This window comes from Delphinus delphis, chromosome 11, assembly GCF_949987515.2.
Source record: "Delphinus delphis chromosome 11, mDelDel1.2, whole genome shotgun sequence".
Lineage (NCBI taxonomy): Eukaryota > Metazoa > Chordata > Mammalia > Artiodactyla > Delphinidae > Delphinus > Delphinus delphis.
The window spans coordinates 87,420,924-87,447,125 of NC_082693.1; the positions used below are offsets into that span (position 1 = coordinate 87,420,924).

Below are 26,202 nucleotides of genomic sequence, written 5' to 3' on the forward strand. Positions count from 1 at the left end.
AGTTCGTGTGACCTCAGGAGAGTTACTTAACCTCTCTGGATAAACCTGTGTTTTCTTACCTCTAAAATAAAGAGTTCAGCGGTAAGCTCTGGTAATGAGCGACTATGGCTTCACCATCTCATGCCCAGGGCCCAGCACACAGTAGGCACTCAGAAAACGTTTGTGCTGATTTGGGGGAGCTGGATTTAGTGGTATTTGAGGCTTCCCAGGCTTCAAGGTCTGTGGTTTCCTGACTCACGGTTCTAAATAACAGAACAGAACACAGATTTTCAAAATGGGTATTCACATCTGTCAGGAAACGCCTACTGAGCAGAAGGTGTGTCATTTTTCTCTGTGGCACAAATCTTTGTACAAGAAGGCACCCGATGACACACACACTAAACAGAAGGATGGACAACTGTGAATGTGTGTGTGTATATATACGTATACATGTATACATACATACACACACAGGGGGGAGGGGGAGAGAGAAGGAGAGAGAGAGAGACAGAGACAGAGAGTGTGCGTGTGTGTGTGTGTGTGTGTGTGTGTGTGTGTGTGTGTATGGTGCTCAGTTTTGTCATCTGTAAGCTAAGAGCAAGAATAATAATACCAACTGCAGAAGGATGTTGTACGGATTAAACGAGTGGTTCATAGGGAACCCCTGGTGGTCCAGCGGTTAGGACTCTGCGCTTTCACTGCCGAGGGCCCGGGTTCAGTCCCTGGTTGGGAAGTAAGATCCCACAAGCCGTGTGTCGCAGCCAAATAAATAATATAATAGTTCCTACATGTAAAGAGTGCCTGGCTCCTAACAAGTGCCATATAAAACCTGAACTACTGTTTCTCATCAATATCATGATTCTCCTGCCACAGTACGGAATGGATGTGGACGTTCTATGCGTCACCCTGCTGTGGGAAGAGGCGGGGGTCCCAGCCACCTGGGGAGATCTGGGGCAGCTGCTGAAGGAAGTGGCGTTTACGTTGTGCGTTGAGGAAAGGGGGACGCGCTCCCTGTTGAAAGCCGAGGGCAGGGAGTTCTGGATGAGAGGAGCCATGGGGGCACGCGTGGAGGTGGAGAGCCGTGCTGAGGAGAGTGCATCCCTTGGTCACTTTGGGAGTGGTCTGAAATTCAGCTGGACAGCTAGGTTAGGTAAAGGTCGCAGGGGTGTCTAAATGCCTGGTGAAGAAGTTTCCATCTTATCCTCTAGGAAGTGGGGAGCCACTGAAGGTTGTTCGAGTGGAGAGGGTGGCCATGGGCTTAAGACTTTGCTCTAGGCAGTACGAAACATTTAAAATCACAGAGAAATAAGTTAGTCCTAAGGCTGCCGTAACAAATTACCGCAAACGGGGTGGTTTAATACAACTGTGAGAGAAATGTATTCTCTCATAGTTCTGGAGGTCAGAAATCTGAAATCAAGGTGTTGGCAGGGTTAGTTCCTACTGCAGGCTCTGAGGGTGAATCTGTGCTCTGCCTTTCTCCCAGCTCCTGGTGGCTGCTGGCCACCCTTGATCTTCCTTGGCTTGTAGACACATTACTTTAGTCTGTCTCCATCTTCACATGGCCATCTCCCCTCTGTCTCTGTGTCTCAAGTGGCCCTCTGCCTTTGTCTTATTAAGGACACGTCATTGGGTTCAGGGCCCAGCCTAAATCCAGGATGATCTCATCTTGAGATCCTGAATTACATCGGCAAGACCCTGTTAACAAATAAAAGATGTCCCGGGCTTAGGGCTCAGATTTCTCTCTTGAGGGCCATCATTCAACTTACTACAGATGAATAAATCGATTGTCATATACACACTATTATATATAAAATACATAACCAACAAGGACCTACTGTATAGCAGAGGGAACTATAGTCAATATTTTATAATAACCTATAAGGGAAAAGAATCTGGAAAAATAGATATATATGTATGTATAACTGAATTACTTTGCTGTACACCTGAAACTAATACAATGTTGTAAATCAACTATACTTCAATTTAGCAAAAGAGAAAAAACAAAAGAAAATGTATATGTAAAAAAACACACACAATTGTCCAGCACATGTCTACACACATGTCTACACATGAATGTACATTCCTGCCGTCAGCAGGATAGAGCTGTCAGAAGTATGGAAGTGCATGGAGCCCTGAGTCATTTGGTTTTTTCCTGTGGTTCTTCTTATCTGTAAAAGTCAATGTGGTGTGTGAGGGCAGGCCTGGTGAGGGGGATGGAGGGAGCAACTGTGATCTCCACCTGGATGCACATGAGAGCCACTGGGGAGAACACTGAAAAAATACCAGTGCCTGGGCCCTGCCCCCCTTGAGATTCTGATTTCATTGGTCTGGAGTGGGGACTGGGTGTCAGTACTTTTTAATACTCTCTAAGTTATCCTCATGTGCAGTGCAGTTTGGTTCACTATGGGTATTTCAATGAGGGCAATATAGAGCCGAGGGAGTGAAAATTGGCTCTTGGGAGGCAAAAAGGCCCTTAGGATTACAATGGTTTGTGACCCTCCAAAGGGCCCCAGAACATAAACAGATACACAGTGTATAGATGTTATTAAAATTCCATGGGGTGGGATGTTTTACAATATAGTATATTAATATAGTATATTAATAGAAATGTTTTACAATATAGTATATTAATAGAAAATTTGAGGTACAGGGAGGCCAGTGGATCGGGAGACAATTGCCATTGAAAAGGTAGTCTGTTACTCTCGGCTCCCAAGAGGAGGGGCATGCCACACCCGGATGGGAGGGAGGATGGGTGGACACAGGGAAGCACCGGGGTGGGTCAGCAGGCAGAGGAAGAGGGGGAAACGTGGGCAAGACCCTTTATTGTGGTCTTCAAGCAAAGGAACTGGCGAGGCAGGGTAAACAGATTTAGGATTGGCTAGTTTCAGTGGGCTCAGGGGCAGAGGGGTGTCCCTAATTGTTCTGGTACCTGCTGGCAGGGGGTGGGCGGGGTCAGTGATTAGGGTGGGTGGATAGTGGTCTGGAGCGTGAGAGCCGGTTTAAGGAGGTGATTGTGAGTGTGGGCTCTGGATTGGTTGCTTTGCATTTGAAAAGCACGTTCACTAGCAAGTTGTTTGCTATCTCTAGGAACTGGCTAACCCTGGGAAGGATGGACCCTCCAGGGTCAGCAAGGACCCAGATGTCAAAGCATCAGAATATAGAAATAAGAGACATGGTGACTATAATGGAGGTGTGGGTGGGGGACGGAAGAAAATGTCCAAAAAGACTTCTTGGGCAGAAGGAACCATAATAAAAAACGGTTGAGAAACATTGAGTTGTTTCTGGGCTACATCATAGATTTCTTGATAGAACTCCCAGAACAGGTGCTAGGAGGAAGCATCTCCCTGGAAGCATCCTTATCCAGATGTACAGCTGGATAGGGCCACTCTTTGCCAGCAAGGACCATGAGCTTTCTTCCCCAGGGGCCCATGGCCTTGTCAAAAGTGCAGTACCTTTTTTTTTTAGAAGCAAGGAAGGGGCATGAACTTTGTGCCTTTTTTTTTTTTAATTTATTTTTATATTTATTTTTGGCTGTGTTGGGTCTTCATTTCTGTGCGAGGGCTTTCTCTAGTTGCGGCGAGCAGGGTCCACTCTTCATCGCGGTGCGCGGGCCTCTCACTATCGTGGCCTCTCTTGTTGCGGAGCACAGGCTCCAGATGCGCAGGCTCAGTAGTTGTGGCTCATGGGCCTAGTTGCTCCGCGGCATGTGGGATCTTCCCGGACCAGGGCTCGAACCTGTGTCCCCTGCATTGGCAGGCAGATTCTCAACCACTGCGCCACCAGGGAAGCCCCCTACAGTACCTTTTAGCAGCAGCGACAAATGAGAATTTAGAGTCCTCTTGAGGTTGATTTTGCTCTGTAATCAGCTGCTGAGTTTTGGGCCTAATGGAATTCTAATGTTTTTAAAAGCCAATTTAGTAATCTTTGTATTTTCAACAGACTGTGAAAGCCCTATTAGTTATTTATATTCACTGTACACATGCATGCCTGCAAATGGCAGATTTATGCTTCTATGTGCCATTAACATCTACACTATGTTAACAGCAGCATTTAGCCAGCTCTCAGAATGTTGGCCTAATCTCCTCTATGCCTGTAGACACACATACACATGCACACACACCCCTCTGTCATTCTGTGTGGTCAGCCATAGGGTATTTCAACTTGTTAAAGATCCTAGTGAATAGTTCCTCACTATATCGTATCAAATAAGTGATAAGTCTATAGTCACCAGGCTATTTAATTAAAGATAATTGGTCTTTGAAGACTTAGAATACAATTAAGTATACTTAACACTAAAGCTTGGTTGAACATGATTTAATCTTTCTTGGGTGATTCAGGATCTTACAGACCTTGAGGGCCTTTGTTATGAATATAAACGATCTTCATGCTCTTACTCTGCAGAAGTTCCATTGGAAAGAAATTTCCAGTTGAAATCCTGCCAAATATACAGACTTTCACTGTAGAAGGTACCCTCGCAATTACCTGGAAATGGTTTCTAGACATCCCAGGGATGACAAATCTGTGAATATTTGTCCTTGGCATAAAATGTTCTGACTGCTTCTGTGAAATCCGTTTTCCAGCCCCCTTTTCTTTCTCTATCAGGGAGAAATTCTCAGTGGGGTGCTAATGTATCATTAACACCATTCTTTAAAATGTACTGATCTTTCTTTTCCATCAAGAACTCTACCCAGGACTCATTCATTAATTCAACTTGTGTTTAGCAAGGAGGTCTCAGTGAGACGCAGTAGAATTGAAGAGTTGGCAGCAGAGAAGGGTACAGCTAAACTTGTTTCAGGGCACATACTGTATATTCAAATAATGAATCCAGAAAGTCTCTTAAACGGATATATACATCCTTACCACTCCTCCTGCCTATCATTTCCTTCCTTCTTTTTCTAGTGTGATCACCTTCACTAGTTGAACCATATTCAAATACTTAATGATTCAGAATTTAAATTAATCTGGGAAAGAAACAGCTAAAAATAGCCCCAACATACGTTGTAAAAAGAAAAGGCAAAAACTGATAGAACTGCATGGAGAAATAGATAAATCCACTCTAATTGTTGGAGACTTTAACACCCCTCTATCAGAAATGGACAGATCCAACCGGTAGAAAATCAATAAGGACATAATCGAACTCAGCACCATCAAACAACTGGATACAATGGACATCTATAGACTGCTTCATCCAACAACAACAGAATACACATTCTTCTCAAGCTCACATGGAACATTCACCAAGATAGACCACATTCTGGGACATGAAACACACCTTAACAACTTTAAAAGAATAGAAATCATACAATGTCTGTTTCTCAGACCACAGTGAAATTAAACTAGAAATCAATAACAGAGTGATAGCTGGAAAATCCCAAATACTTGGAGGTTAAAAAACACACTTCTGAATAACACATGGGTCAAAGAGAAAAAATCTCAAGAGAAGTTTTAAAAATATTTTGAACTAAGTGAAAACATAACAAAAATCTGTGGGATGCAGAAAAAGCAGTGCTTAGAGGGAAATTTATAGCAGTAAATTCATGTATTAAAAGAGAAGAAAGATGTAAAATCAAGAATCTAAGTTTTTGCATTAGGAAACTAGAAAGAGAAGAGCAAATTAAATCAAAAGTAAGCAAATGAAAAGAAATAATAAGAATTAGAGCAGAAATCAATTAAAAACAGGAAATGAATAGAGAAAATCGATGAAACCAAAAGCTGGTTCTTTGAAAAGATTGATAAAATTGATGAGCCTCTAGCCAGGCTAACTAAGAAAAAAAGAGAAATTACTAATATCAGAAATGGAAAAGGGGATATCACTATAGATCCCATGGACATTAAAAGAATAATAAAGAAATACTATGAACAACTCTCTGCTCACAAATCTGATAACTTAGGTGAAAGGTACCAATTCCTTGAGAGACCCAATCTACCAAGACTCACACAAGAAGAAATAGACGATCTAAATAGGCCTATATCTATTAAAGAAATTGAATCAACAGTTAATAACCTTCCAAAACAGAAAGCTTCAGGCCCAGATAGTGAATGCTACCAAACATTTCAGGAAGAAATTATACCAATTCTCTACAACCTCTTTCAGAAGATAAAAGAAGAGGGAATACTTCCTAACTCATTCTATGAATCTAGTATTACACTAATACCAAAACCAGACAACAATATTACAAGAAAACTACAGATAAATATCTCTTGTGAACATAGATGCAAAAATCCTGAACAAAATATTAGTAAAACAAATCCAATAATGTATAAAAAGAACTTATCAGAGTCCTTCAATGCACCAGGAGTATTCTTGCCTCTGTGCCTTGGCTTTTGCTGCTCCCTCTGGTTTGCCTTTTCCTATACGCTTCTCTTCCCCACCCCCCACCCAATTCACCTAGTGAACACCAGCTCATCTTTTAGTACTGATCCTAGGACAGTTCATCTATGAATCCTTTCCTGACACACCACTCAGGTAGAATATCCAATGTCTATTTGTGCTATTAGCGTAGCATGTATGAGCTTCTCTTACATCACCGGTGAGACTCATGAGCATGTGTACTTATCCCACTAGATTATGAATTTCTTAAGGAGAGGGTCTATGTCTTACTTTTCATTATAGTCCCAGTCTGGCACCTTATATGGGATGGATGGATGGAGGAATGGATGGATGGATGGAAGGAAGGGTAGGTGGATGGATAATTAGATAGATGAATGGAAGTTAATCTCCATGAGAGCAGCTACCCTCTATTGTCTTCTGCTGTATCTCCATCGTTTAGCACAATGTGTAGCACACAGCAGATGCTCAAAAATTAATTAATTACCCTTTAATTAATTAAAGGATGATCCAATTTAAAAGTGGAAGTTCGATCCTTCTCAAACACTTCCAAAATATAGCAGAGGGAGGAACACTCCCAAACTCATTCTATGTGACCACCATCACTCTGATACCAAAACCAGACAAAGATGTCACAAAGAAAGAAAACTACAGGCCAATATCACTGATGAACATAGATGCAAAAATCCTCAGCAAAATACTAGCAAACAGAATCCAACAGCACATTAAAAGGATCATACACCATGATCAAGTGGGGTTTATCCCAGGAATGCAAGGATTCTTCAATATACGCAAACCAATCAACGTGATACACCATATTAACAAATTGAAGGAGAAAAACCATATGATCATCTCAATAGATGCAGAAAAAGCTTTTGACAAAATTCAAAACACATTTATGATAAAAACCCTCCAGAAAGTAGGCGTAGAGGGAACTTTCCTCAACATAATAAAGGCCATATATGACAAAGGCCACAGCCAACATCATCCTCAATGGTGAAAAACTGAAACCATTTCCATTAAGATCAGGAGGAAGACAAGGTTACCCACTCTCACCACTGTTATTCAACATAGTTTTGGAAGTTTTAGCCACAGCAAGCAGAGAAGAAAAAGAAATAAAAGGAATCCAAATCAGAAAAGAAGAAGTAAAGCTGTCACTGTTTGCAGATGACATGATACTATACATAGAGAATCCTAAAGATGCTACCAGAAAACTACTAGAGCTAATCAATGAATTTGGTAAAGTAGCAGGATACAAAATTAATGCACAGAATTCTCTTGCATTCCTATACAATAATGATGAAAAATCTGAAAGTGAAATTAAGAAAACACTCCCATTTACCACTGCAACAAAAAGAATAAAATATCTAGGAATAAACCTACCTAAGGAGACCTGTATGCAGAAAATTATAAGACACTGATGAAAGAAATTAAAGATGATACAAATAGATGGAGAGATATACCATGTTCTTGGATTGGAAGAATCAATATTGTGAAAATGACTCTACTACCCAAAGCAATCTACAGATTCAGTGCAATCCCTATCAAACTACCACTGTCATTTTTCACAGAACTAGAACAAAAAATTTCACAATTTGTGTGGAAACACAAAAGACCCCGAATAGCCAAAACAATCTTGAGAAAGAAAAACGGAGCTGGAGGAATCAGGATTCCTGACTTCAGACTATACTACAAAGCTACAGTAATCAAGACAGTATGGTACTGGCACATAAACAGAAATATAGATCAATGGAACAGGATAGAAAGCCCAGAGATAAACCCACGCACATATGGTCACCTTATCTTTGATAAAGGAGGCAGGAATATACAGTGGAGAAAAGACAGCCTCTTCAATAAGTGGTGCTGGGCAAACTTGACAGCTACATGTAAAAGAATGAAATTAGAACACTCCCTAACACCGTACACAAAAATAAACTCAAAATGGATTAAAGACCTAAATGTAAGGCCAGACACCATCAATCTCTTAGAGGAAAACATAGGTAGAACACTCTATGACATAAATCACAGCAAGATCCTTTTTGACCCACCTCCTAGAGAAATGGAAATAAAAACAAAAATAAACAAATGGGACCTAATGAAACTTAAAAGCTTTTGCACAGCAAAGGAAACCATAAACAAGATGAAAAGACAACCCTCAGAATGGGAGAAAATATTTGCAAATGAAGCAACTGACAAAGGATTAATCTCCAAAACATACAAGCAATTCATGCAGCTCAATATCAAACAAACAAACAACCTAATCCAAAAATGGGCAGAAGACCTAAATAGACATTTCTCCAAAGAAGATATACAAATTGCCAACAAACACATGAAAGAATGCACATCACTAATCATTAGAGAAATGCAAATCAAAACTACAATGAGGTATCATCTCACGCCAGTCAGAATGGCCATCATCAAAAAATCTAGAAACAGTAAATGCTGGAGAGGGTGTGGAGAAAAGGGAACCCTCTTGCACTGTTGGTGGGAACGTAAATTGATACAGCCACTATGGCGAACAGTATGGAGGTTCCTTAAAAAACTAAAAATAGAACTACCATACGACCCAGCAATCCCACTACTGGGCATATACCCTGAGAAAACCAAAATTCAAAAAGAGTCATGTACCAAAATGTTCATTGCATCTCTATTTACAATAGCCAGGACATGGAAGCAACCTAAATGTCCATCAACAGATGAATGGATAAAGAAGATGTGGCACATATATACGATGGAATATTACTCAGCCATAAAAAGAAATGAAATTGAGCTATTTGTAATGAGGTGGATAGACTAGAGTCTGTCATACAGAGTGAAGTAAGTCAGAAAGAGAAAGACAAATACCGTATGCTAAGACATATATATGGAATCTAAGAAAAAAAAGAAAAAGAAAAAAAATGGTCAGAAAAACCTAGGGGCAAGACGGGAATAAAGAGTCAGGCCTACTAGAGAATGGACTTGAGGATATGGGGAGGGGGAAGGGTAAGCTGGGACAAAGTGAGAGAGTGGCATGGACATATATACACTACCAAAGGTAAAATAGATAGCTGGTGGGAAGCAGCCTCATAGCAGCAGGAGATCAGCTCGGTGCTTTGTGACCACCTAGAGGGGTGCGATAGAGAGGGTGGGAGGGAGGGAGATGCAAGAGGGAAGAGATATGGGGACATATGTATATGTATAACTGATTCACTTTGTCATAAAGCAGAAACTAACACACCCTTGTAAAGCAATTATACTCTAATAAAGGTGTTAAAAAAATTAAAAAATAAAAGTGGAAGTTCGGATGGATGGATAAATGAATGGTTGAATGGATGAACTGATTAATACATTTAAATTATAAGTATTCAAGAAGAAGATGCATGGCCACCTTGATGTAGAGCAAGAAAGTCTCCATCGTCCAAAAAACTGTCTCCTCATTGTTTTACTTTGGCCTGTTGCCATGTGTTAATTGAAATGTCAAAGACTAGTTTTTCACTCAAAATAGTCTAACACACAGCTTCGCTGTCAGTAGCACCCAGTGCTGAGTTTTATCACCACCACATGAAAGTATGCCCACAAGTGTCACTGCTATATAACACTGGTAAACAAGGGAGACAGATGCTTTTCAGAGAACTCCCAAATGGCCAGAGTCCATGGTCCTGGGAGCCAGATGATCTTCAAAATCTGATCAACCTCTGACAATTCCACAGCTACCCAAGACCTAGCTGGAGGTGGAAAATACCTCTTAGGAGGAGTCAGGGACTGAAGCAGAAACTCACAAGCCCTGCAGAGCCCCAGGTGCACTTCACTGCAGAGATTAGAAAACTGGGAAAATGAGTCTTTCTCTCTCCTCTTAAGCCCCTGCGAGATGGATGTAGCTCAGAACTCTATGGGGAAAGTTGCAAGGATAATGCAGTAAAGACAGAACGCTGGGAGAGGAGGGAGCGCACAGGAAGTAACCAACAATCTTGTAAGGATGTTTAACTGTGCTTGCTAGTGACAGGGAAGAGGAAGAAGAGGGGGGAAAGCACAAACCACAGTGGGGCTTACATGACGAGGCTTTACATCATGGGAGGTCAGGGGAGAGAGCAGAAAAGCCTGTACAGCATCTCCACGTGGGTGGCCAGTGGGTGTCTCAAGTTAAACTTAACCAGAACTGAACTCCTGATCTTTACCCCAAACTTGACCCTCCTGCAATGTTCCCTGTTTCAGTAAATGGTAAACCCCTCCTTTCAATCATGCAGGTCAAAAACCTTGGACTTGCTCTTGCCTCCTTTTTTTCTTACACCTTGCACCCAGTTGGCAACTCCATCAGCTTTTCCTTCACTTATCTTTTTTTTTTAAGATTTTTTTTGATGTGGACCATTTTTTAAGTCTTTACTGAATTTGTTACAATATTGCTTCTGTTTTATGCTTTGGTATTTTTGGCCCCAAGGCATGGGGGATCTTAGCTCCCCGACCAGGGATTGAACCTGCACCCCCTGCGTTGGAAGGCGAAGTCTCAACCACTGGACTGCCAGAGAAGTCCCCTCCTTCACTTTTCTAGCATCTCCACCATATCTACTCTGGTTCTGCCCTGGTCACTCCCTACAGTCTGTTCTCAACCCACCAGCTGGAGTGACCCTCAGAAAAGGTCAGGTCACACCCCCCCAAAACTCCAAACCCTCCAGCGGCTCCCATCTTGCTCAGAGTAAAAGCTAAAGTCCAGAGTCGCCTACGAGACTCCACCCAGTCCTCCTTCATCACTTCTCTTATCACTTCACTTCACTTCTCACTTCTCTTATCACCTACTGCTTTCCCCTCACTTTCTCTCTTCCTTCCTCTAACAAGCCAAACCCTCCCCCTCAGACCTTTGCCCTCACATCCCCCCTGCTCATCCCCCAAGATATCAGCCCTGCTCCCATGTTCACTCCCTTCAAGTCTCTCTTTGAATGTCCCCTTCTCCGTGTGACGCCGCTACCCCACCCAGCGCTCCCCATCCTCCTTTCCTGCTCTGTTTTTCTCCATGGCGCTTACCACCCAGCTGGCTACATGTTCTAATTATGTGTTTGGAACACACATACCAAGATGGCAAGAATTTCCAGTACTTTACTACTGGATCCTCAGTACCTAGAACTGTACCTAGCACCTAGTAGGCGCTCAGCTAATACTCACTGAATGAATGAATGAACAGAGTATTTTCCCTTTGTTTTTCTGCAGCTTTTCTTATTTATGCCATCAGTGTTAGAGCCGCACCATCACCCCAGTGTCCCTGTGTGCCACGCACCACGTACAATGCCTTAATAACATCATGGCTGCCTCTGTGGCCTGCTCTAAAGGCTGACACTCCCTGACCTAGACTCTAATTAGTCCCCTTCACTCCTGAGCTGACTGCGAGGGAAAGCTGGCTGCATCTGGCTCACGTGGGGAGGGCCGCGTGTGAGGTCACCTTGGACTACTTCCTCCTTCGTGACCCCCCCCCACACCATCCCCACCTTGTCCCTGCCTCTCTGCCTCAGTACCCAGCATGCACACCAGGTACAATTTTCTTACTGTCTCAGGATTTCCTCACTGGACTGAGAGCTTCCTAAGAACAGGAACTTCTTTGAGTCTTGAGATCTCCAAAGTGGCATTTGAGTTGGGCCTTGAAGGATGAACATGAACTTGCTGGGCACCCGTCAAAAATGGAGATAATAGGTATAAAGATGAGGGAGAGGAAGGCATGGGCATCGTGGGTGTCAACCACTCTTTCTAGAATTTCAGCTGAGAAAAGGGAAGAGAGAGAAACAGGGTAGCTGGAAGGTAAAGGTTTAGTTTTTAAGTCCAAACTTCTTTTGGCCCAATGCCCTCAATGGTCCACCCCTGCCTCCCGGTCCAGCCCCTTCTCCCAACTTCTGCACACCCTCTTGTACCCTCTGTTCCAGCCACTCTTATATGCAAAGCACATACCTCTGGGCCTTTGCTTTTTCTTGGAATGTCCTTCTCTAATCATCATCATCTTTTTTTTTTTTTTTTTTTTTTTTTTTTTTTGCGGTACGCGGACCTCTCACTGTTGTGGCCTCTCCCGTTGTGGAGCACAGGCTCCGGAGGCGCAGGCTCAGCGGCCATGGCTCACGGGCCCAGCTGCTCCGCGGCATGTGGGATCTTCCCAGACCAGGGCACGAACCTGTGTCCCCTGCATCGGCAGGTGGACTCTCAACCACTGCACCACCAGGGAAGCCCCACCATCATTTTTATAATCATGATCACATTTGTTGAGCTATTTATAGGGTCCAAGATTTACATGTATTAACTCATTTGATCTTCCAGTGGCCTTATAAGGATTGTACAATGACCATTCCCATATTATTCACAAGGAAACGGAGGTACAGGGAGGCTAAATAGCATCCCTGGGCAACATTGCTGTGAAGCAGCACAGATGCAATTCAACCTGAACGTTCATTTGGGCTCCAGAATCCACACTCTTTCAACTCTGCTGTAAGGCATCTGCTTCCCCAGGTCCCCTAAGCTCCCCTGGGAAGCTGCCCTGAAGCTCCCAGGCCAACTTGGGTTCACCCACTGCGCTCCACGGGGACTTCATTAACGTCTCTGCTCTGGTGTTTCTCCCATAGTGGTTCAGTTGGTGGGGGGGGGTGTCTCCCCTGCCAACCGGGAGCCTTTGAGAACAGAAATGTGTCCTACTGTCTTCATGGTGCTCAGTATTGGTGGTTGAATGAATGAATGGTCCATAGATATCTTCATGTTCTTTTAAGGTTGGCATGCTTGTTCCTTCTGTGTACTTCAGCCTCCACGGATGGGCATGTTATTGAACCCATTCCTGAAAATTCTCCATCTTTGTGTTTTCTACCTCTTATTTCTTGTGATGGTTTGGCTTCAGACTTCCTAAGAACTTTCCCTTTGAATGTAATTCATTATGGGGCGGGGGGGGCGGGGCAGGGCACGAAAATGAACCATGGTCTGGATGTATCCTAATTGGAGTACGGCATGCCTCTCACAGATGAACGTGCTTGCCACGACAGTCCTGAATTTGTTTCCCACTGCCAAGTCTCTTAAAATAAAAAGGAATTTCCAAACCGCTTATGCAAACATTAAAAAAAATCGGATAACTTCCTATCTTGTTTCTTAATAAACTGAACAGTAAAAGAAAACACTCTGGCACCGTGTTATTGAATTTCTAAATCTTTACCTTCAAAGAACTTCACTTAGATTATTAGCAAACATTTCTCGACCCCCTTTGTTGTGACAGGTTGTCCATGAAGATTATCCCATTACAGCCTCCCAACCATGCTAGGAGGTAGATCATATCAAACATGTTACAGAGGGAGAAACAGAGGCTCAGAGAGCCAAGTCGCAAGCCCCAGGCCACACAGCTGGAAGACGGCAAGGCGGGAATCTGAACCCAGCCAGGTCTGTCCGGTGCCAGTTTGAGGGCTGGTCTGCTGCACCCCAGCTGCTTCCTTCCCATTTCTTAAAGCTGGGACTGGTGCCAGGATGCTCCACTTTAAATTCTGGGGATAACTTAGCAGAAGACAAAGCCTAGCCTGGCAAGGAGGACATAGGAGAGTCTGTTCCCTTCTCACAGCCAGAGACAGGCAAGGCAGAACCCCAGCCTGGGCCCAGGGTGCCAAGACCTATGTAGCCTCCTCCTCCATCACCACCGTCAACATCAAGGGGAGAATGGATGAGTGCTGATGGCTGTCTTATTTGGTTTTCTCTCGGTGGGTAAATAGCATCCTAGTCCAGTGATAGCATGGAGACACAGAGAAAAGCTGAGAGGAGAAAAAGGATGGCGCGGTTATATTTGCCAAGGAGCCATCCAATCATATAGGAAGGTAGGCATTCAGGGAGGCAGAATTGCCCTGATCACCCCATCGGAGACAGAATGCCAGATGTGGTTGGTCCAGGGGCCCACCCAGAGGAGCGGTTTTCATATTTTCTGTTCTAAATGCCCTAACCAAAAAGTTGTCTGTCTCCAGTCGCACAAGGTTTTGGAAAGATGATCTGCAAGACTATTTGAATCCAGACATTAAATAAACAAAACTGCACATTTGTGGGAACAGGCCATTTAGTAGACGCTTACTATAGGCTGGAGGCCTTAAATATTTATCTAGTTTAATCACTGCAATAAACTGATGCAGTAGATATTTTAACCCCTCTTTGCAGACACAGAAGCTCACTGGGGATCTGGGAAGTGCTTTGTCCAGGTTGCCCAGGGGACTGGGGCAGGACTGGAGCCTGGCTCTGTCAAGAGCCCATGGTCATGCCTGGCCCCTCTGTCCCACCTACAGCCAGTCAGTCCCAGGTTGCTTATGGCTGGAAATGTGGACATTCAAAGGCATTGGTTCATCCTCTTTTAGCACTGGCCAACCCCTTTGAAAATGTGAATGGATTTTCCCTTAGACAATGTACAACCCACCCCAAAGTAATAGATTTCGGTAAGACCATGACCCCTTCAACATAGTGGACCCTCCCCTGTGATCACCTGCTGTCCAGGGGAATTATTTCCTTTAGGTCCAAAGTCATATTTGAACCTTAGGTTCCCCCTGTTTTTAAACGTGAGTCTTAATCACCAGGCTGTGGCTGTCCTTGGCTCCAGTAATGGAAATTGATGAGTAGTCCAAAACGGAGACCTGCAGCTAACACTAAAATATGATACTGGGACCTTCTTAATGACCTAGTTGATTTTTATACAAAAAAATAAATGACTCTAGTTTATGTGTGTACTCCATATGAAGTCCTCAAAACAAAAGAAAAGAAAAAAAAGGAAAACCCTGGTATATAATCTTTGCATAATAGATTAATTATAGATTTCCCAAATCCTAGTACTCTAGCTTTCGAAGCTTCTTGGAATAATTATATTTTCACATTTAAATTTCATAACCCTCTAAAAGAAGGAGGAGTAATTCTGAGGGAAATTATTTATTCTTATGATGAAGCATAAGTAGTGCAAAGCTGGGCTTATACACAGTAACTGATCTTCATCTCAGTTAACATATGTCGAGCACATACTATTACTCAACACATGCAAAGTAAGTTCTTTAGTACACATTGTCTCACTTCATCCCCGCCCGCAGCAGCGCCATGAGGGAGGCAAGGCCATTCCTATCACTCCCATTTCACAAAAGAGGAAACTGAGGTCCAGAGAGGCTCTGTGACCTGCCCAAGGTTAAACATGGGTGGGAAGTGGCAGAGCCAGGACTGAAGCTCTGGGTTCCAGACTCCACGTCCCGTTTGCTTGTGCCTCAACCAACATGTGAAGCAATGTTTCAGATACAGGCCTGGGATAAGAACTTGCTGCACACAGTGCAATTACCAAGAAAGCAATCCTGTGAGCACATGTCAGGGCCATTTGTACTTCATCCTCCCTGACATTCAGGGCTCACTCACAGGCCTCCTTTGCTGTGAAGCCCCTGATCACCACCCCGTCCCCCAGCGGAGGCCCTCATCCCCTGAACGTTGGGTCACTTGTCACACTGGGTCGTGGTCATCTGGTGTCATTTGCCGTGAGCACTTTTAAGGGTAGTAAATCTCTGAATTAAGAGTCAGGAACGTCAGAGGCGTCAGATGAGGGATTGGCCCAACATTCATTGCCCTGGCAATGGCTACTTGCCTTGGCCTCTGACCAGATGTCTGGGCAGGTGAGCAAGCAGGAGGAAACAGAGATGACTCAGGGCGTCCCTTCCTGGGGTGATCGGGGGGATGACTCAGCTGTTAAGAGAAAAGGACAGGCAGGAGGCCGGCCTTGGATGGTGGGCATTTCTGTGAAGGTCTTGTCTTTCCTAAAAAGCTGAGGGTTCCTGAAGTGCAGGGATCGCCTCTCAGCCATCTCTACGTCCCGTGTGGAGCCCGGCCCAGCGCTAAGTAGTAAATCGTCAATCTGTATTGTCCAATTAATGCCAAGTTGTGAACTGGCCCAGCCCACAGTGTTTTTCAGACTGCCAGTCATGACCCACTAGTCGACCATGAAATCACTTCTGGTGCTGCAGACAGCATTTTTTATTGATAAGATAGAAAAGAAGTGAAAAGAAAAAATTGAGAGTGCCTCATACATAGTAAGGATTAGTGTTATTTTTCATGAACTTTTTCATGGAAAACATGAAAAATGTGTGTAGTAGTAGTGGTGGCGATGGTGTGTGTGTGTGTGTGTACTGGGTCATGACGTAAAATACATTCTTTTTTTGTAGTTTTTTAAAATTTTTATTGGAGTACAGTTGCTTTGCAGTATTGTGTTAGTTTCTACTGTACAGCAAAGTGAATCCACTATATGTATACATATATCCCCTCTTTTTTGGATTTCCTTCCCATTTACGTCACCACAGAGCACTGAGTAGAGTTCCCTGTGCTATACAGTAGGTTCTGATTAGTTATCTGTGTTATGCATAGTATCAGAAGTGTATATACTGTATCAATAGTGTATATACTATATCAATCCCAATCTCCCAATTCATCCCACCACCACCCCTTTCCCCCTTGGTATCCATACATTTGTTCTCTATGTCTGTGTCTCTATTTCTGCTTTGTAAATAAGATTGTCTATACCAATTTTTTCAGATTCCACATATATACGTTAATATACGATATTTATTTTTCTCTTTCTGACTTACTTCACTTTGTATGACAGTCTCTAGGTCCATCTACGTCTCTACAAATGACACAATTTCGTTCCTTTTATGACTGAGTAATATTCCATTGTATATATGTACCACATCTTCTTTATCCATTCCTCTGTTGATGGGCATTTAGGTTGTTTCCATGTCCTAGCTATTGTAAATAGTGCTGCAATGAACACTGGGGTGCATGTGTTTTTGAATTATGGTTTTCTCAGGGTATATGACCAGTAGGGAGATTGCTGGGTCATATGGTAATTCTATTTTTAGTTTTTTAAGGAACCTCTATACTGTTCTCCACAGTGGCTGTACCAATTTACATTCCCACAAATAGTGCAAGAGGGTTCCCTTTTCTCCACACCTGCGCCAGCATTTATTGTTTGTAGATTTTGTGATGATGGCCTTTCTGACCAGGGTGAGGTGATACCTCATTGTAGTTTTGATTTGCATTTCTCTAATGATTAGTGATATTGAGCATCTTTTCATATCCTTGTTGACCATCTGTATGTCTTCTTTGGAGAAATGTCTATTTAGGTCTTCCACCCATTTTTGGATTGGGTTGTTTGTTTTTTTGATATTAAGCTTCATGAGCTGTTTGTATATTTTAGAGATTAATCCCTTGTCAGTTGCTTCGTTTGCAAATGTTTTCTCCCATTCTGAGGGGAGAAAACATTTGCATTTTCTCCCATTTTTGTCTTGTTTATGGTTTCCTTTGGTGTGCAAAAGCTTTTAAGTTTAATTAGTAAAATACATTCTTATTGAGTCTAAAATTTTTGAAAAACAATGGTTAGAGAACAATCTCAGTAACTTGAACAGCTTCCTGATTATAGGAACATTAACATCTAATGGTCATTTGCATTGTTCATCCATTTATTCATTATTCATTAAAAAAAAAAATCTACTATGGTTGCCTTCTCCACCGTGTCAGCCTGTTAGGTGTGAAGGTGAAACATTCAGAACAAGTGACTGGTTCAGTGTGGCTGGAGCCACTAACTGGGCAGCAGGGCCGAGAGGAGGTGTGTGTTGGGTGCCACCTCACGCCTGCCCATCTTCAAAGGAGAAGCCTCTGTTTTTTTTTACCATCTTTATTGGAGTATAATTGCTTTCCAATGTTGTGTTAGTTTCTGCTGTATAACAAAGTGAATCAGCTATACGTACACATATATCCCCATGTCTCCTCCCTCTTACGTCTCCCTCCCACCCTCCCTATCCCACCCCTCTAGGTGGACACAAAGCACTGAGCTGATCTCCCTGTGCTATGCAGCTGCTTCCCACTAGCTGTCTATTTTACATTTGGTAGTGTATACATGTCAGTGCTACTCTCTCACTTCATCCCAGAGGAGGCTTTGTTTGCTGAGCTTTTGTGTTTCGAGCAGGGTGAGAAGTGGACTTGAATTTTTTTTTTTTAAACATCTTTATTGGAGTATAATTGCTTTACAATGGTGTGTCAGTTTCTGCTTTATAACAAAGTGAATCAGTTATACATATACATATGATCCCATATCTCTTCCCTCTTGCGTCCCCCTCCCTCCCACACTCCCTATCCCACCCCTCTAGGTGGTCACAAAACACTACCAAACGTAAAATAGATAGCTAGTGGGAAGCAGCCACATAGCACAGGGAGATCAGCTCTGTGCTTTGTGGACTTGAACTTTGACCTTTGTGTTCTGTCTGTCCCCTCACCCTGACAGTTGGCTTAAATAATTCAGCACCTGTATATTGATACTGCTTTATTGTACCTCAGTTGTTTTGTCACTGGCAGTATTGTTTCTCCAGTGAGTTTATACTTGAATACGTCTTCTGCTTCTTTTCCATCTCCTAGCAGGATTGGGAATACTGTAGGCATTCAATAAGTGCTTCCTACTTATTGACAACTACTTTTGTTCAGGTCCCTGCTAAGATATCCCTTTATTCCTCATCTTCTCTTACCATAGAGCATGTGTCATTTGGCTTTGTGGTTATCTGTGTAACAGTCCATCTCCTTCACTTAGACTGTGAGCCCACTGAGAACAGGAAGTATGTGTATTCTGTCCATCACTGTATCCTCAGCCCCTAACTTAGCACAATGCCTGCCTTGTTCATTGTCTCCTCAGTGATTGACACTTGGTAGGTGTATCTGTTAGTTATCACCATAATAATGCTGAGTAGCAAATAACCCCAGTGACAAATTAAATTAGCATTTGCTTTTGTGGGGCAGCTCTAAGCTGCAGATTGTTACTGCATTGGCTCTGTCTGTCTCTCACCTTTCTTAGACCAGCAGGCTAACCAGGGTGTGTTTTTCTCATAACAATGGCAAAAACACGAAAGAGCAAGTTCAGCCACACAGGTGCTTTTCAGGCCTTTGGTTCCATCATGTCTCTTAATATACCTTTGGCCAAAGTTCATCAAGCCCAAAGTCAAGGAGCAAGAAAGCGCACTCTGCCTATGGAGGCTGGGGAGGATATGGGAACAGTGATTATTTCTGAATAATCAACAAAGTAAGTTCTCGCTAAATGTTCATGGAATGGGAAGGACGGGATGAAAATAATTGGATTCCAGGGATTTCCCATGGGTATTCACCATACAAGTTACAAAAGTCCATGGGGACTTTTCACCTCCTGACATACAGCTCTATCTGTTAGACAAGGCCCTGGAGAAAGCCAGGGCCTTGTCTAACAGATAACAGCCCAGCCACACAGAGTTAAATTTGCTGGGCAAGTAAAGCAAGCTCTCAAAAGAATCCCAGCAGAGACTTCCTCCAGGGCGCTCTGGGAGGCAACTGCCTCTGGGACAGAGAGTGGGACAGTGACTGCTGGGTTCTCTGCGTGGAAGGAATCCCTGCCAGGTCTGAGGAGATGATTTTCTTTTGTGTCCTTTGGAAATGTGTGCATACAGACGGATGCCACCGTGTTTGCTAAAGTCAGCAAAAGACCTTTTAAAAGAGCTAGACATAACACACCATTGTAAAGTAATTATACCCCAATAAAGATGTTAAAAAAAAAAAAAGAAAGAAAGAAAGCAAAACTGAGCAGAAAAAAAAAAAAAAAAGAGCTAGACATCATTTCTAAGAGGATTCAGAGCCTTGGTTCCCATGTTGGCTTTGTGGTACCAGCCCTGGTGCGGTTTGAGGCTGTGCAAGGTTTTGCACCCCTCCTTTGGTTAACTGAACAATAACAATCTATTTTCCTTTCACTCTCTCTCCCCACCAACCATAGGGGTACTCTGCCTGCCAGACAGCCTGAACCTTCACCGAGACCCGCAGCGGACCAGCAAACCGGGAGAGCTGCCCATGTTCAGCCAGTCCGAGCTGAGGACCATCGAGCAATCCTTGTTGGCCACCCGCGTGGGCAGCATCGCGGAACTGAGTAAGTGGACGCTGGTTCTCTTACCCTGTCTGTTCCCAAGCGACCAGCTGCCCTTAGGGCAGTGCTTTGTAACCAGCCAGGGGATTCCTTTTATTGAGCGCCTGCTGTGTACACACACCTGTGCTGATGGCCGTGGTGAAGGCAGCAGCTCTGGAATCAGGCAGACTGGTAAAGTTCCTGGCTCGGCCTCTGATGTAGGTCAAGTTCCTACCCTTTTCTGAGCCTCAATTTCCTTTTCTATAAAATAGAGAAAATGATAATACTCAATAGTTGTGGCGATTTAGCAAGCTAATGCCCATGAAGGGGTTCACCACGGTACCTGGCACACAGTAAATCCTGCAAATGCTATTGATTTCTACAGTGGGATCACATCTGTCCTCTATTCAGAATCCTCCACGGGCTCCGCATCTGATCTGTAGGAAAAGCCAAAGTCCTCAGAATTACGTCCAGGCTCGCCCACCTGTATTCCTCAGACATCTTCTTCCACTCTCTCCCAAGGCCCGCTTAACTCAGCCACACTGGCCCCTGTTGTTCCTTGGACATAGCAGGCACACCTTAGGGCCTTTGAAGGTACTGTTCCTTCACCCCTCTCATCCTCCAGATACCCACATAGCTTGCTCCCTAGTTATCTTCAAGTCTCACCCAAACGTTACCCCTTAATGAAGCTTTCCCTAACCACCCTATTTAAAATTATAGCACCCTGAGGACCCTAATCCCTCCTCACTGCTTTACCTTCCTTCCCAGCTGTTACCCTATGACATACTCTATTTTTTTGTTTGTTTTTCAATAACAGCTCCACTGAGATAGAATTCATATCCAGTTCACCTACTTAAAGTGTATCATCATTCAGTGGCTTTTAGTATATTAACCAAGCTATACAAGCATAAGCACAGTCAATTTTAGAACATTTTCATCACCCCAACAAGAAACCTGAAAACCATTAGCAATCATTCCCCTCCCTCCTTCCCCTAGTCACACCCTATAGTTTACTCATGAATTTTTTTAATTGTCTGTTTCCCACTACTAGACTATTTTTTCATGGAGAGTACACAATTTGTTTTGTTTGTTGTTGTAACCTCAACACCAAGAATGCTGCTTGACACATAGTAGGCCCTCAGGAAATATGAAGAAAGAAAGAGAGAGAGACAGAGACAGAGACAGAGAGACAGCAAGACAGTGGGAGAGAGAGAGAGGGAGAGAGAGAGAGAGAGGGAGAGAAAGGGGCAGAAAGGTGGAGAGAAGAAGGCTGGGGTGTCCCAACTTTGAGCAATGATTGCTGTGCTTGGATATCCCCTAATTCGGGGCTGTGCTTTCTGAGTCTGACCAACCAGAGGAAAATAAAACTGTATTTACTTATGATCCAATTGATTGTCAAATGACATAGCCATGTGTTAGTTCCGGATGGAACTGGAGCATCGATCTCAGAAATGCTAGAGTATGTTAAATTATGAGTTGGTGTGATATTCTAGAAAATTCTGAACTATGAAAGAATTCAGGACCCATAAAGCAACTTGTGCCTCTTCCCCAAAATTCCCTGTACACCCGGGACAAGCATCCACCCTTGAGTATACAACATGCACCTCTGAAAAGGGAAGCAGTAGCCAATTCAAGCCGTAGGGGGACCTTATGGTCACTAGAGTTACTTTCCTGGCACCTGAATTTGGAAATTGTGCTTGCATTCTCATCAAACCCCTGAAGTCCTAAGACGCCTCCAATTACAGGGTCTTCCAGCCACTGGTCAGTTGTACGATTGTTCTTAAACTTTTTGCCATGGACCCCTTTGGCAATCTGATGAAGCCTATGGACCCTGCCTCAGAATAATATTTTTAAATGCAAAAAATAAAGTGCGTAAGTTTATAAAGGAAGCTAATTATATTAAAATACAGTTATCAATATATTTTTACCTCAACTGTGATACAGTAATTCTATGCCTTTTTTATTAGAACATTGTAAAACAAGATCTAGCAGCAGCTCTGATGAGCCATTATTTTGAGGTAGTGATGTGTGTGAAGGATATTTTGAGATATCTGCAACAATTGGAATAAGGAAAGGTCTGTATTTTAACAGCTCCCCAGGGATTCAGATGTAGCTGGTCCAAGCAGCTCCCCTGGGGAAACATCTCAAAGAAGAAATGCCATACTGTTTGGGACTCTGCAAATTTCCAAGACATGCCCATGACCTTGGAAAGGCTGAATCTGGCTACAGGGTTGGTTCATGTCTGTGTGGGCGCAACCTCGGAAGAGGTCCCCACGCATTCTTCTCTGGGGTCTCAAAAGTTTGTCCGGCGATATTTTAAGGGCCCCTCCTAGCACCTGGGCTGAGGCCCTGCTCAAATCTGGTTCTTCACTTGGAGGAAAGGATTTGCTAAACAAATCTGCCCTCCACCTAAGCAGGCAGCATGCGGGAGTGCCTTGCCACGTAAATGGTTTCTAAGGACAGTTTGCTCTGTAAATTAAGTGCTGTCATTTTCGTTGAATGTTGACTTTCGCATATGAATTGTTGGCACACAGATGGGTGCTGCTAATTACGAATAGGTTCCCTACGTTCATCAAGTCAGCCCTGTAGAACGTGTGCACAGTAGCACGTTGATCAGCCACATGGGCGACAGAAGGTAATAAAATTGCCTTCTTTTCTGATCTGACTATAATTTAGACTGGCTTGCTCTGAGGTCTGAATCAATACAGCCTTGCTCTCTCTGTGTACATAGAGAGCTGTTCTTCATATGCAAAGGTTACTCTGCCAGTGTGGATTCCAGAAACCACTGTTGTTCCAGAAAAGGCGAGATGGAAAGAGTTTGTTCCCAGCCGTCCCTGCTCTTCTTGAACCAGGCTGTTCAGGGTTGAGGGCAGAGCCCCTGACTATGGCCTTCTTCATGGCCAACAATAATAATAGCAGCCCCTGATGCTGTTGACCTGGTGATCTATGAAAAATCTACGTGAGCTATTTCCAGTGTAACCATTATTATCCAGATAGATGTGGGCATGGAGGCAGGAAGGGGACAAACAACTTGTCTAAGATCAACCACACCTGTGAGCTGATGGCTGAAAGTGAGTCCAGTTCTCAAGGCAGAGCTTTCAACACTAGGCGTGACTCCCTGTCTCTGGGGGAAGCCCAGGTGTTTCTATATGATACAGGGGGAATGAGAGTCTGCCTCTGTAAGATCATCATGTTTGTCAGATCTGTGTTCCTTCCAGGTCTGAGGATCGCAGTTTGCTCTGTAGGATGTACTGGGGATGCTCTCCTCAAAACTAAACTGGAGACGTGAGAATTCACAAAGGTTACCTAGTATTTCACCAGCACCTAGATGGCAGGACCCCGCTGCCCGCTGAGACTTCTGCCTGTATTCCCCCTGCTTCTATCCTCAGGGCATCTTATTAGAATCCAGAACTGTCTTGATCAGTGGTGATGTCCAGAACACTTTCTCTGTCTAGCCTGTTATGGCTTGAGGTGAAAATATATCCACTACTTCCCGACCACCTACTGCATGCCAAGTGCTTTAAATATATTAAAGGTATTTTTATTCTCGTTTCATAGATAAGAAAACTAAGACCTGGAAGGATAAATGTTTTGCCCAGAGCCACACAGCTAGGAAGTGGCAGAGTCACATTTCAAACGGTTTTTCTTTTTCTACTTTTCTGCATCCAGTTCAGCTTTGCATTCTAAGCAACTAACACATCACCTGTAGCTTAGGAAATATCTGTTGAATGTCAAATGAAGACATGAAGGACCCACAGTGAACTAGTCCATGAAACAAAAGCTGAAGAAAATGCTACAGGGGAGGGGAACTCTTAATGAAACTCTCGTCAAATATTAAACTGAATTTTGAACTCAGAGAACTAGAGCTGAATCTCTGTATGTCAAATTATTTGAATGAGAAGCTAAATCAGGAGACCACAAAGGTCCACAAACTGACACAAGCCTGGTGATTCTTAACTGTGAACCCGAAGAGATTCTCAAGGCAATGCTTAGAGTCCGGTGGGCAGACCAGGTCTTCTTACCTGAACCAGGTCAGGAGTAGGTCTGGGGGAAGCTGGTCTGTCCCGTCTCCTCCATTGAGGCCACAAGGAAAGCAGAGGCTCTGGCTATTCTCACTTATTTTTTGAGAGAACAGAAGTTAAGGCTACTTTAGTTTATTTTATTGGTTTCCTTTTTTTTTTTTAATTTTTATCAGGGTATAGTTGATTTACCATGTTGTGTTAGTTTCATTTGTACAGCAAAGTGAATCAGTTATACATATACATATATCCACTCTTTTTTTTTTTTAGGTTCTTTCCCCATATAGGCCATTACAGAATATTGAGTAGAGTTCCTTGTTCTATATAACAAGTTCTTATTAGTTATCTATTTCATATACAGTAGTGTGTGTATGTCAGTCCCAATCTCCCAATTTATCCCTCCCCTCCTTATCCCCTGGTAACCGTAAGTTTGTTTTCTACATCTGTGACTCTACTTCTGTTTGGTAAATAAGTTCATTTGTACCCTTTTTTTTAGATTCCACATATAAGCAACTTCATATGATATTTGTCTTTCTCCGTCTGACTTACTTTACTTAATATGACAGTCTCTAGGTCCAGCCATGTTGCTGCAGATGGCATTATTTTGTTCTTTTTTATGGCTGAGTAATATATACCACTGTATATATGTACCACATCTTCTTTATCCATTCCTCTGTACCAACTCGACTCTGCATTTGGTCCCATCAATCCCACATTTGTGTCCTCCAAGATCTTGCTGCAGCCCTTCTGCCCGGCATTCCCTGCCTTGCCCCCAAGCTCCCAATTAAAACTGCATTGAACAGTCATTAATTAGAGTCATTGCTTTCTGCTCTTTAAAGGGGAAAAAATGAGGGCTTCATCGAAAACTGCCTCTTTCTGTTTTCTTTTCACACTAAACTGTGAACTTGTTGTTCCCACTCAATGAGTTCATCAAAATGGGGCCATTAATTTACAACTGTGCATAAAAAGGTTTCTGGCTTGTCTCCCCTTGGTGTCACCAGAAAGAAAAACAGCCCTTATTGCTTGGACAAGGGGGTCTCTCAAATGCAAATGGGATCTTTTCAGAAGGTCCTGCTGCCTCCAGCCCCTAGAATGCACTGTGACCTTTTCAGGTGGTCAAGTGGCCACTGGCCTCTTGGTATTTCTTGAATGTTCCACTCCACAACAGGGCCTTTGCACTTGCTCCTCCCTCTGCCTAGAAAGCTTTTCCCTTGATTTTTACAAAGCTCCTCCCTCATTTCATTCAGGCCTCTGCTTAAATGTCACCTCCTCAGAGAGGCCTTCCTATGACAGCCCCACTCACTTAACCATCCCTGCATCACTGCTTTCTATACACACTTCCTGCTTTAATTTTCTTCATAGCACTTAGCACCACCTGACATATTATATATTTGTTTATTTTCTGTCCACCTCACCAAGACTGTAAACCCCATAAGAGCTCAGACTTTTTTTTAACATCATTGACTGTATCCCCAGTGCCTAGAACAATGTCTGGCACATAGTAGGATGCAATAAATATTTGATGAATGAATGAATGCATGAATGGTAAGTTTCCTGCTGGATCCAGAGTTCAGTCTTCCCTTGTCCATCCCTGTTTCTCCAGCTCTCCTTCTCCTTTAAAACAAATCTCCTCTCATTACTTTGTACTGGGCTATACATGGTCTTTCTTTTTTTCAAGGGGAGGAGTTTCAGTGAGGCAAGTTAAACTGCAGTTTATGATGCTGGGGAGTGCCTTCGCTTCCTTATCTTTGCTGTGTGACCTAGGGCAAGTGACGTGATCACTCGGATCCCCAGGGATCTGTGAAAAGAGGGTGATCATACCTCCTACCCCAGGGTCGTGTGAGGTTTTGAAAACGTACTATAGTAAGTGGTCTTTGACCGAGGATGAAGAGCGGCGAAGGAATTGAAGGTGCTGTCACAGCATAGGTTTTGGCAGAAGGAGCCCATGTTGGAATGTGCAGCTCTTTGTCTCAGGGGGATCACACTGGCAT

At 43.3% G+C, this 26,202-nt stretch overlaps 1 protein-coding gene across 2 annotated transcripts in view; it reads left to right on the forward strand.

The window, feature by feature from the left end:
• Positions 1-26,202, forward strand: part of ABTB3 (ankyrin repeat and BTB domain containing 3) — a 305,219-nt gene that overhangs the window by 167,119 nt on the left and 111,898 nt on the right. Inside the window, exon 2 of one of the 2 annotated variants that reach the window (XM_060023901.1) lies at positions 20,067-20,216. In XM_060023901.1, the coding sequence (XP_059879884.1) occupies positions 20,067-20,216 (150 nt within the window). Of the gene's footprint in view, positions 1-20,066; positions 20,217-26,202 lie in introns of those variants that run through there. The other variant, XM_060023902.1, reaches the window with a different exon arrangement.